The 11,375-nt window shown below is 42.8% G+C and overlaps 1 protein-coding gene across 1 annotated transcript in view; it reads right to left on the bottom strand.

The window, feature by feature from the left end:
* The window catches only part of stam (signal transducing adaptor molecule (SH3 domain and ITAM motif) 1), a 48,936-nt gene that overhangs the window by 18,327 nt on the left and 19,234 nt on the right, over positions 1-11,375 (bottom strand). The window contains exons 6-8 of the mRNA XM_070437154.1: positions 11,146-11,240; positions 7,910-7,998; positions 1,141-1,228 (exon numbers count right to left, since the gene is read on the bottom strand). Of these exons, the coding sequence (XP_070293255.1) occupies positions 1,141-1,228; positions 7,910-7,998; positions 11,146-11,240 (272 nt within the window). The remainder of the gene's footprint in view (positions 1-1,140; positions 1,229-7,909; positions 7,999-11,145; positions 11,241-11,375) is intronic.

Here is an 11,375-nt window from a genome sequence, read left to right as displayed (position 1 = left end):
TGGATCCAGACTTAGCATTTAGCTTTAAGAGTTAGTCTTACCCTCAAGCTGTTTTGGATAGTTCGTCTACCCCTCTAGCTGTAAGAATTAGTTTGTAATAGTTGCAGTAAGTCAGTCTTCCCCCTCTAGCTGTAAGGTTATCAGTCTTACCCCCTCTAGCTGTAAAGGTTAGTCAGTCTTACCCCCTCTAGCTGTAAAGGTTAGTCAGTCTTACCCCTCTAGCTGTAAAGGTTAGCAGTCTTACCCCCTCTAGCTGTAAAAGGTTAGTCAGTCTTACCCCCTCTAGCTGTAAAGGTTAGTTAGTCTTACCCTCTCTAGCTGTAAGAGTTAGTCAGTCTTACCCTCTCTAGCTGTAAAGTAGTCAGTCTTACCCCTCTAGCTGTAAAGGTTAGTCAGTCTACCCCTCTAGCTGTAAAGGATAGTCAGTCTTACCCCCTCTAGCTGTAAAGGTTAGTTAGTCTTACCCCTCTAGCTGCAAAGGAAGTCAGTTACCCCCCTAGCTGCAAAGGTTAGTAGTCTTACCCCTCTAGCTGCAAAGGATAGTCAGTCTTACCCCTCTAGCTAAAGATTATTAGTCTTACCCCCTAGCTGTAAAGGTTAGTCAGTCTTACCCCCTCTAGCTGTAAAGTATGTCAGTCTTACCCCCTCTAGCTGTAAAGGATAGTCAAATCTTTCCCGCCCTAGCTGTAAGGTTAGTCAGTCTTCCCCCTCTAGCTGTAAAGTTAGTCAGTCTTACCCTCTCAGCTAAAGGATAGCAATTTCCCCCAGCTTAAAGGTTAGTCATCTTACCCTCTCTAGCTGTAAAGGTTAGTCAGCTTACCCCTCTAGCTGTAAAGGTTAGTCAGTCTTACCCCCTCTAGCTGTAAAGGTTAGTAAGTCTTACCCTCTAGCTGTTAGATTATAGACGTAAGAATGACTAAGTAACTCTCACAGCTAGAGAGGGTAAGAATGACTAACTAACTAGCTGTTAGTAATAGTTGTTCAGTAAGTCCGTCTTACCCTCTAGCGTGTAAGAGTTAGTAATAGTTGTTTATTAAATCAGTATTACCCTTTAGCTGTAAGAATTAGTTATTAGCAATAGTTGTTTAGTAAGTCAATCGTAAGTCAGCCTAGCTGTAAGAATTAGTAAGTTGGTCTCACCCTCTAGCTGCAGCAGCTCACAGGCATCAGATTGGTGTGCTGTTGGATCTGCACTCTGGATCATGTGCAGCAGCTGGTCCATTTTCTCCTGGTGAGGAAAAAGAACCAAATAGAACTTCAGTAGAGCTTTTTTTATAAAAGGAAGTAAAAACATTACAACTATAATAGTATACACTGAGTATCCCAAACATTTGGAACCTTCCTAATGAGTTGTGCCCCTTTGCCGTCAGAATAGCCCCATTCGTCGGCCATGGACTCTACAGAAGTGTCGAAAGCGTCCCACAGGGATACTGGCATGTTGACTCCAATACGTCCTAGTTGTGTCAAGTTGGCTGGATGTCCTTTGGGTGGTGGACCATCTTGATACACAAGGAAACTGTTGAGCATGGAAAACCAGCAGTGTTGCAGTTCTTGACAAACCACCTTCTGGCACCTACTGCCATACCCGTTCAAAGGCACCTACTACCAACCCCGTTCAAAGGCACTACTACCATACCCCTTCAAAGCACCTACTACCATACCCCGTTCAAAGGCACCTACTACCATACCCCGTTCAAAGGCACTTAAATCTTTTGTCTTGCCCATTAACCTTCTGAAAGGCACATATACACAATCCATGTCTCAAGACTTAAAAACACTCTTTAATTTGTCGCCCCCACTTCATTGAAGTGGATTTAACAAGTGACATCAATAAGGGCTCATGCTTTTAGTTGAATGCATTGTTGTACTAGGTATCCTTTCCCTTTCACCTGGATAGTCTATGTCATGAAAGAGCAGTGTTCTTAATGTTTGTATACTAAGTTATATACACTACATGACCAAAAGTATGTGGATACCTTCTCGTCGAACATCTTATTCCAAAATCATGGGCATTAATATGGAGTTGATCCCCCCTTTGCTGCTATAACAGCCTCCACTCTTCTGGGAAGGCTTCCACTAGATGATGGAACATTGCTGCTATAACAGCCTCCACTCTTCTGGGAAGTTTTCCACTAAATGTTGAACATTGCTGCTATAACAACCTCCACTTCTGCTGAAGGCTTTCACTAGATATTGGAACATTGCTGCTATAACAGCCTCCACTCTTCTGGAAGGCTTTCCACTAGATGTTGGAACATTGCTCCTATAACAGCCTCCACTCTTCTGGAAGGTTTTCCACTAAATGTTGGAACATTGCTGTATAAACAGCCTCCACTCTTCTGGAAGGCTTTCCACTAATGTTGGAACATGGCTGCTTTAACAGCCTCCACTCTTCTGGAAGGCTTTCCACTAGATGTTGGAACATTGCTGCTATAAACAGCCTCCACTCTTCTGGGAAGGCTTTCCACTAGATGTTGGAACATTGCTGCTATAACAGCCTCCACTCTTCTAGGAAGGCTTTCCACTAGATGTTGGAACATTGCTGCTATAACACCTCGCAATCTTCTGGAAGGCTTTACACTAAGATGTGAACATTCGACAGGACTTGCTTCCATTCAACCAGAAAAGCCTTAGTGAGGTCGGCACTGATGATGGCCATTTAGGCCTGGCTCGCAGTCGGCGTTCCAATTCACCAAAAAGGGGTTAAATGGGATTGAGGTCAGGGCTCTGTGCAGGTCAGTCAAGTTCATCCACACCGATCTCGACAAACCATTTCTGTATGGACCTCGCTTTCAACATGACAATGCCCCATGCAGAACTAGGAAAGGGCCTTCCCCAAACTGTTGCAACAATGTTAGAAGCACAGAATTGTTTAGAATGGCATTGTATGGTGTAGTGTTAAGATTTCCCTTCACTGGAACTAAGGGGCCGAACCATTGTTCCTCCTCCACCAAAGTTTACAGTTTGCACTATGCATTTGGGCAGGTCGAGTTCTACTGGCATCTGCAAGGTGGTGAAGCGTTATTCATCCCTCCAGAGCCTTTTCAATGCTCCAGAGTCCAAAGGCGAGCTTTACACCACCCCAGTAGACGCTTAGCATTGGGCATGGTGATCTTAGGCTTGTGTGCGGCTGCACGGTCATGGAAACCCATTTCATGAAGCTCCCAACGAACAATTATTGCACTAACGTTGCTTCCAGAGGCAGTTTGGAACTAAGTAATGAGTGTTGCAACCGAGGACAGACGATTTTTATACGCAATACGCTTCAGCACTAGGACTTCCCGTTCTGTGAGCTTGTGGCCTACCACTTTGCGGCTGAGCCGTTGTTGCTCCTAGACGTTTCCACTTCGCACTTACTGTTGACCGGGGAAGCTCTAGCAGGGCAGACATTTTACGAACTGACTTGTTGAAAAGTTGGCATCCTATGACGTTGCCACGTTGAAAGTCACTGAGCTCTTCAGTAAGGCCATTCTACAGCCAATGTTTGACTATGGAGATTGCATGGCTGTCTGCTCAGTTGTATACACCTGTTACAGGTGTGGCTGAATTAGCCGAATCCACTAATTTGAAGGGGTGTCCACATACTTTTGCATATACAGTGCATTCGGAAAGTATTCACACCCCTTGACTTTTTCCACATTTTGTTACGTTACAGCCTTATTCTAAAATGTATTAAATAAATAAAAAAATCCTCAATCTACACAATACTTCATAATGACAAAGCGAAAACAACTTTTTAGAAATGTTAGCAAATTTATTACAAATAAAAAATAGATACCATATTTACATAAGTAAGCTTCAACGCCATACAACACTCCTTCACTCATGCTGCCAAACATACCCTCCTAAAACTGACTATCCTACCGATCCTTGACTTTGGCGATGTCATTTACAAAATAGCCTCCAACACTCTACTCAGCAAACTGGATGTAGTCTATCACAGTGCCATCCGTTTTGTCACCAAGCCCCATATATTACCCACCACTGTGACCTGTATGCTCTCGTTGGCTGGCCCTCGCTTCGTATTCATCGCCGAACCCACTGGTTCCAGGTCATCTATACGTCTTTGCTAGGTAAAGCCCCACCTTATCTCAGCTCACTGGTCACCATAGCAACACTCACCCGTAGCACGCGCTCCAGCAGGTATCTCTCACTGGTCATCCCCAAAACCAACACTTACTTTTGCCGCCTTTCCTTCCAGTTTTCTGCTGCCAATGACAGGAACGAATTTCAAAAATCACTGAAGCTGGAGACTCATATCTCCCTCACTAACTTTAAGCATCAGCTGTCAGAGCAGCTCACAGATCACTGCACCTGTACATAGCCAATCTGTAAATAGCACACCCGACTGCCTCATCCCCATATTATTACCTACCCTCTTGCACCCCAGTATCTCTACTTGTATATCATCATCTGGCACAAACCCTACGGTGAAGCATGGTGGTGGCAGCATCATGCTGTGGGGATGTTTCACCGCGGCAGGAACTGGGAGACTAGTCAGGATTGAGGGAAAGATGAACTGAGAAAAGTACAAAGAGATCCTTGATGAAAACCTGCTCCAGAGTGCTCAGGACCTCAGACTGGGGCAAAGGTTTACCTTCCAACAAGATAACGACCCTAATCACAGCCAAGACAACACAGGAGTGACTTCGGGACAAGCCTCAATGTCCTTGAGCGGCCAGCCAGAGCCCGGACTTGAACCCAATCGAACATGTCTAGAGAGATCTGAAAATAGCAGTGCAGCAAAGATGCCCAACCAACCTGACAGAGCTTGAGGATCTGCAGAGAAGAATGGGAGAAACTCCCAAATACACATGTGCAAAGCCTGTAGAGTCATACCCGAGAAGACTCAAGGCTGTAATTGCTGCCAAAGGTGCTTCACCAAAGGAAATAGTAAACAGTATGTTTTTTATATTTTATAAATCTGCAAAAATGTATAAAAAAAATACTTTTGCTTTGTCATTATGGGGAAGATTGATGAGGGAAAAACCCAAATTTAATCAATTTTAGAATAAGGCTGTAATGAACAAAACGTGGAAAAAGTCAAGGGGTCTGAATACTTTCCAAATGCACACACACAGTCAAGTCTTAGAACACCTCCTCATTTAAGGATTTTTCTTTATTTTTTATTATTTTCCACATTGTAGAATAATAGTGAAGACATCCGAACTATGAAATAACACATATGGAATCATGTAGTTACCAAAAAAGCGTTAAACAAATCAAAATATATTTTATATTTGAGATTCTTCAAAGTAGCCACCCTTTGCCTTGATGACAGCTTTGCACACTCTTGGCATTCTCTCAACCAGCTTCATGAGGTTAGCTTGAATGCATTTCAATTAACAGGTGTGCCTTGTTAAAAGTTCATTTGTGGAATTTCTATTCTTCTTAATTCGCTTGAGCCAATCAGTTGTGTTGTGGCAAGGAGGGGTGGTTTACAGAAGACAGCCCTATTTGGCAAAAGACCAAGTCCATATTATAGCAAGAACAGCTAAAATAAGCAAAGAGAAATGACAGTGCATCATTACTTTAAGACATGAAGGTCTGTCAATACGGAACATTTGAAGAACTTTGAAAGTTTTTTCAAGCGCTATGATGAAACTGGCTCTTATTTTTTTTTTTTTTTTTTATTTCACCTTTATTTAACCAGGTAGGCTAGTTGAGAACAAGTTCTCCTTTGCAACTGCGACCTGGCCAAGATAAAGCATAGCAGTGTGAACAGACACAACAGAGTTACACAATGGAGTAAACAATAAACAAGTCAATAACATGGTAGAAAAAAGAGAATCTTATACAATGTGTGCAAAAGGCATGAGGAGGTAGGCAATAAATCGAATAATTACAATTTAGCAGATTAACACTGGAGTGATAAATCATCAGATGATCATGTGCAAGTAGAGATACTGGTGTGCAAAAGAGCAGAAAAGTAAATAAATAAACAGTATGGGGTGAGGTAGGTAATTGGGTGGACTATATACCGATGGACTATGTACAGCTGCAGCGATCGGTTAGCTGCTCGGATAGCTGATGTTTAAAGTTGTTGAGGGAGGTAAAGTCTCCAACTTCAGAGATTTTTGCAATTCGTTCCAGTCGCAGGCAGCAGAGAACTGGAAGGAAAGGCGTCCAAATGAGTTTTGGCTTTAGGGATGATCAGTGGAGATATACCTGCTGGAGCGCGTGTACGGTGGGTGTAGCAATCGGAACAGTGAACTGAGATAAGGCGGCACTTTACCTAGCATAGCCTTGTAGATGACCTGGAGCCAGTGGTCTGACGACGACCATGTTAGCGAGGGCCGCCGACTAGGGCATACAGGTGCAGTGGTGGGTCGTATAAGGTGCTTTAGTAACAAAACGGATGGCACTGTGATAAACTGCATCCAGTTTGCTGAGTAGAGTATTGGAAGCTATTTTGTAGATGACATTGCCGAAGTCGAGGATGGTGGATAGTCAGTTTTACGAGGGTATGTTTGGCGGCGTGAGTGAGTGAAGGATGCTTTGTTGTGAAATAGGAAGCCGATTCTAAGACTTATTTGGATTGGAGATGCTTAATGTGAGTCTGGAAAGAGAGTTTATACAGTCTAAACAGACACCTAGTATTTGTAGTTGTCCACATATTCTAGGTCGGAACCGTCCAGGGTGGTGATGCTAGTCGGCGCGTGCGGGTGCAGGCAGCGACGGTTGAAAGCATGCATTTTTGGTTTTTACTAGCGTTTTTAAACTTTAAAGAGGTTGGAGGCCACCGGAAGAGTGTTTATGGCATTGAAGCTCGTCTTTGGAGGTTAGATTAGCACAGTGCCAAGGGGGAGAAGTATACAGAAATGGTGTCGTCTGCGTAGAGGTGGATGCCGCGAAGAAAACACATCATTTGATAATAAGAGAAAAGAGTCGGCCCGAGAATTGAACCCTGTGGTACCCCCATAGAGACTGCCAGAGGACCGGACAACATGCCCTCCGATTTGACAAACTGAACTCTGTCTGCAAAGTAGTTGGTGAACCAGGCAAGGCAGTCATTAGAAAAACCGAGGCTACTGAGTCTGCCGATAAGAAAAGACTACTAAAGGACACCAATAATAAGAAGAGGCTTGTTTGGGTCAAGAAACACGAGCAATGGACATTAGACCGATGGAAATGTGTGCTTTGGTCTGGAGTCGAAATTGGAGATTTATGGTTCCAACCGCCGTGTCTTTGTAAGACGCAGTGTGGGTGAACGGATTATCTCCGCATGTGTATTTCGACTTAGACCGTGGAGGAGAAGGTGTTATGGTGTGGGGGTGATTTGCTGGTGACACTGTCAGTGATTTATTTAGAATTRAAGGCACACTTAACCAGCATGGCAACCACAGCATTCTGCAGCGATACACCATCCCATCTGGTTTGCACTTAGTGGGACTATCATTTGTTTTTCAACAGGACACTGACCCAACACACCTCCAGGCTGTGTAAGAGCTATTTGACCAAGAAGGAGTGTGATGGAGTGCTGCATCAGATGACCTGGCCTCCACAATCCCCCGACCTCAACCTAATTGAGATGGTTTGGGATGAGTCGGACCACAGAGTGAAGGAAAAGCGGCAAACAAGTGTTCAGCATAAGTGGGAACTCCTTCAAGACTGTTGGAAAAGCATTCCAGGTGAAGCTGGTTGAGAGAATGCCAAGAGTATACAAAACTGTCATCAAAGCAAAGGGTGGCTATTTGAAGAATTTCAAATATAAAARATATTTTGWTTTGTTTAACACGTTTTTGGTTACTACATTATTCCATATGTGTTATTTCATAGTTTTGATGTCTTCATTATTATTGTACAATGTAGAAAATAGTAAAAAATTAAGAAAAACTCTTGAATGAGTAGGTGTGTCCAAACTTTTGACTGGTACTGTACATAAAGCTGTAGAATAAAGCTGTCGTACCTCGTCTATGTAGACCGGTTCAGGCTCAGGCTCTATGCTCTCCACCTGGACCTCCTCACTGAATTGTACTGTCTTCTTTTCTGTCTTCACTGTGGACACAAGACAGTCAGGGGGACAGTAAGGGGGACATGGAGGCAGTCATGGTTTTATATTTTTAACCCCTATTATATCTGGTAAATTGTCTGAGAACACATTCTCATTTACAGCAACAATCTGGGGAATAGTTACAGAGGAGACATGGAGACAGCCAGGGGGACATGGAGATAGCCAGGGCGACAGTGTGTGTGTGTGTGGGCACGTATGTGTGTGTCAGGTTTTCCGTTAAGAGGTAATAGGCGGCTTTTGGCAGATTATAAAAAACAAATTGGCTCCTGCCAATTGTCCAGGAGAAGTCTAAATTGCGAAACACTGCTTTTTAGCCTATTAGTTGATGGAAATACCAGTTAAATACATTTCACTGGGCATGCTCATCAGTCTATAGGTAAATTTCCATAATTTAGTGAATTTAATTGGTGCATATGTATATTCGTTACATGACTCTTATTCATCACACAGGCACAGCATTCAGATACATGTCAGACAGCACGAGAGCTGCTGCATCTCAAACTGCTAATTGGTTGGATGTTTCCAGCCAAATCATTGCGCAACAATTCTAAATGCAATCCCGTGTTGAGCTACTATTTGTATTTCTCAAGTGGTGATTGAAGTGTGCTTCCCATTCCCCATTCAAATTTATAGGCAACGGAAGGCAGCCTTCCTCAGCGCATCACACACCACTTTGCAATGAGCTGGAGGTTTTTACCACATATGAGACATGTCTTACCTTGCTTCGAAGTTGCCTAGCCAAAATCAGACCATATCCATGGAGGTAATTATTTTTTTAAATACTCCCACATGCCATTGAAACCAATAGTCCATTATTTTATAAAGACTCCATATGCCATTGAAACCAGTAGTCTATTATTTTATAAAGACTCCATATGCCATTGAAACCAGTAGTCTATTATTTTATAGACTTCATATGCCATTGAAACCAGCATTTTTATAATGCTCTATAGGTTTCCAAATCAACGTTATTTTCATTTTTTTACCGTTATTTTACCAGGTAAGTTGACTGAGAACACGTTCTCATTTGCAGCAACGACCTGGGGAATAGTTACAGGGGAGAGGAGGGGGATGAATGAGCCAATTGTAAACTGGGGATTATTAGGTGACCGTGATGGTTGAGGGCCAGATTGGGAATTTAGCCAGGACACCGGGGTTAACACCCCTACTCTTACGATAAGTGCCATGGGATCTTTAATGACCTCAGAGAGTCAGGACACCCGTTTAACTCCCATCCGAAAGCGCACCCCTACACAGAGCAGTGTCCCCAATCACTGCCCTGGGCATTGGATCTTTGTTTTAGGACCAGAGGAAAGAAGTTCCTCCTAACTGGGCCCCAAGCACCACTTCCAGCAGCACCTGGTCTCCCATCCAGGGACGACCAGGACCAACCCTGCTTAGCTTATCAAAGCAAGCCAGCAGTTGTATCAGGTGGTCATTAGCCATCATCCCAGTGCTAGTTGATGAAATCCTAGTATAGTAGCAACCCATGCTAGTTGATGATAATTCCTTCATATAGCAAACCCATGCCCTAGTTATGATCATTCTAGTCATATTAAGCATCCCATCTAGTGGATGAGTAATCCTATTATATTTAGCATCCCATGCTAGTTGATGATAATCCTAGTCTAATTAGCAACCCATGCTAGTTGATGAATCATATCTAGTCATATTTAGCATCCCATTGCTAAGTTGATGATAACTATCATAGTCCCATCTATTATGATAATCTAGCTTTGCAACCATGCTAGTTGGATGATCATTACGCTAGTCATATTAGCAACCCATGCTAGTTGATGATCATTCCTAGTCATATTAGCCATCCCATCTAGTTGATGATAATCCTATCAATTAGCATCGCCATGCTAGTTGCATGATAATCCTAGTCATATTAGCAAAATCCATGCTAGTTGATTGATCATCTCTAGTCATATTAGCATCCCATTGCTAGTTGATGAAATACTAGTCATATAGAACCCATGCTTAGTTGATGATATACTATCATATTAGCAACCCATGCTAGTTGATGATCATCTAGTCATATTAGCATCCCATGCTAGTTGATGATAATCCTAGTTATATTAGCATCCCATGCTAGTTGACTGACAATCTAGTCATATTAGCAACCCATGGCTAGTTGATGATCAGTCATCTAGTCCATATTAGCATCCCAAGCATCATGTCTAGATGACTAAATCACTAGTCATATTAGCATCCCATGCTAGTGATCATCCAGAATTAGCATCCTTAGGTATCTATCATATTAGCATCCCATGCTAGTTGATGATAAATCCGAGTCATATTAGCATCCCCATGCTAGTTGATGATCATCCTAGTCATATTAGCATCCCATGCTAGTTGATGATAATCCTAGTCATATTAGCATCCCATGCTAGTTGATGATAATCCTAGTTATATTAGCAACCCATGCTAGTTAATGCATCTTTCGATCTCCCCTCTTTCTAAATTTCTAACAGATATTTTCATCTATGTCACATGAAACCGCTTGCGCACTTTTGACAACTGTGTTTTCCCGCTAATTGCATTATGGAACGAACATTAGCGCATAGCCTACTGCCTTGTGCACATTGCTGCAGTTATAATGTGAAGAAATAATACTTTATCAKCATTAAGCTAAATGTTATTAGCTGTTGCAACAGACTCCTTGCTTGCTTTAAAACGTTTGTTTATTTTAATGTAGCCTAGGCCTACTGGTTGTATGCATTTGGGATCTACCGTCCCACAACTGTCCCAGAGTCTGTTTGCAATAGGATATTACTTTCTCAACAAATGTTTCTACTATGGGGATAGTTAGATTGACATAGGCTTGTGATTCTGCTACTCGTTACTGGTCTTGTTGGCTGAGGAAAAGTACATGTGGAATGTTACTCTAACATCTTCAAAGTGCGCATCGGAATTCGGTAAGGAAAACACGCTTGGTGCATTCTCGACTTGGATGTTCTATTTAGATTAATGACCATAATGTAAATGTGATTTCTGTCATTCTGAGCACCGTGAGTGGATGCCCTAATCCGGTTACATTTGTCAAATGTCCGGTAAATTAAAATGCTGGTGGTCAAATGACCGCTGCCACATCTTCCTAACAGAAACCCTGGTGCATGTGAACTCACTCATCTCAGGCTCTGCAGTCAGATCAGCCGTTACAAAGTTTGAGGGGAATAGTCCAACTCCCTGATACGTTTCTCCTTTCCACCAGTTGGGGTCACTGAAACCCCAAAATACAGCCTGTTAGTGAACAGTAAGGACTGGTTTCCCAGACACAGCCCAGAAGAACCACTACTCCTGGACTAGACCGGGCCCACTACTCCTGGACTAGACCGGGCCCACTACTCCTGGACTA

This window comes from Salvelinus sp. IW2-2015, linkage group LG34, assembly GCF_002910315.2.
Source record: "Salvelinus sp. IW2-2015 linkage group LG34, ASM291031v2, whole genome shotgun sequence".
NCBI lineage: Eukaryota > Metazoa > Chordata > Actinopteri > Salmoniformes > Salmonidae > Salvelinus > Salvelinus sp. IW2-2015.
The sequence above is the reverse complement of the archived record's forward strand: the minus strand, read 5'-3'. Positions and strand labels throughout refer to the sequence as shown.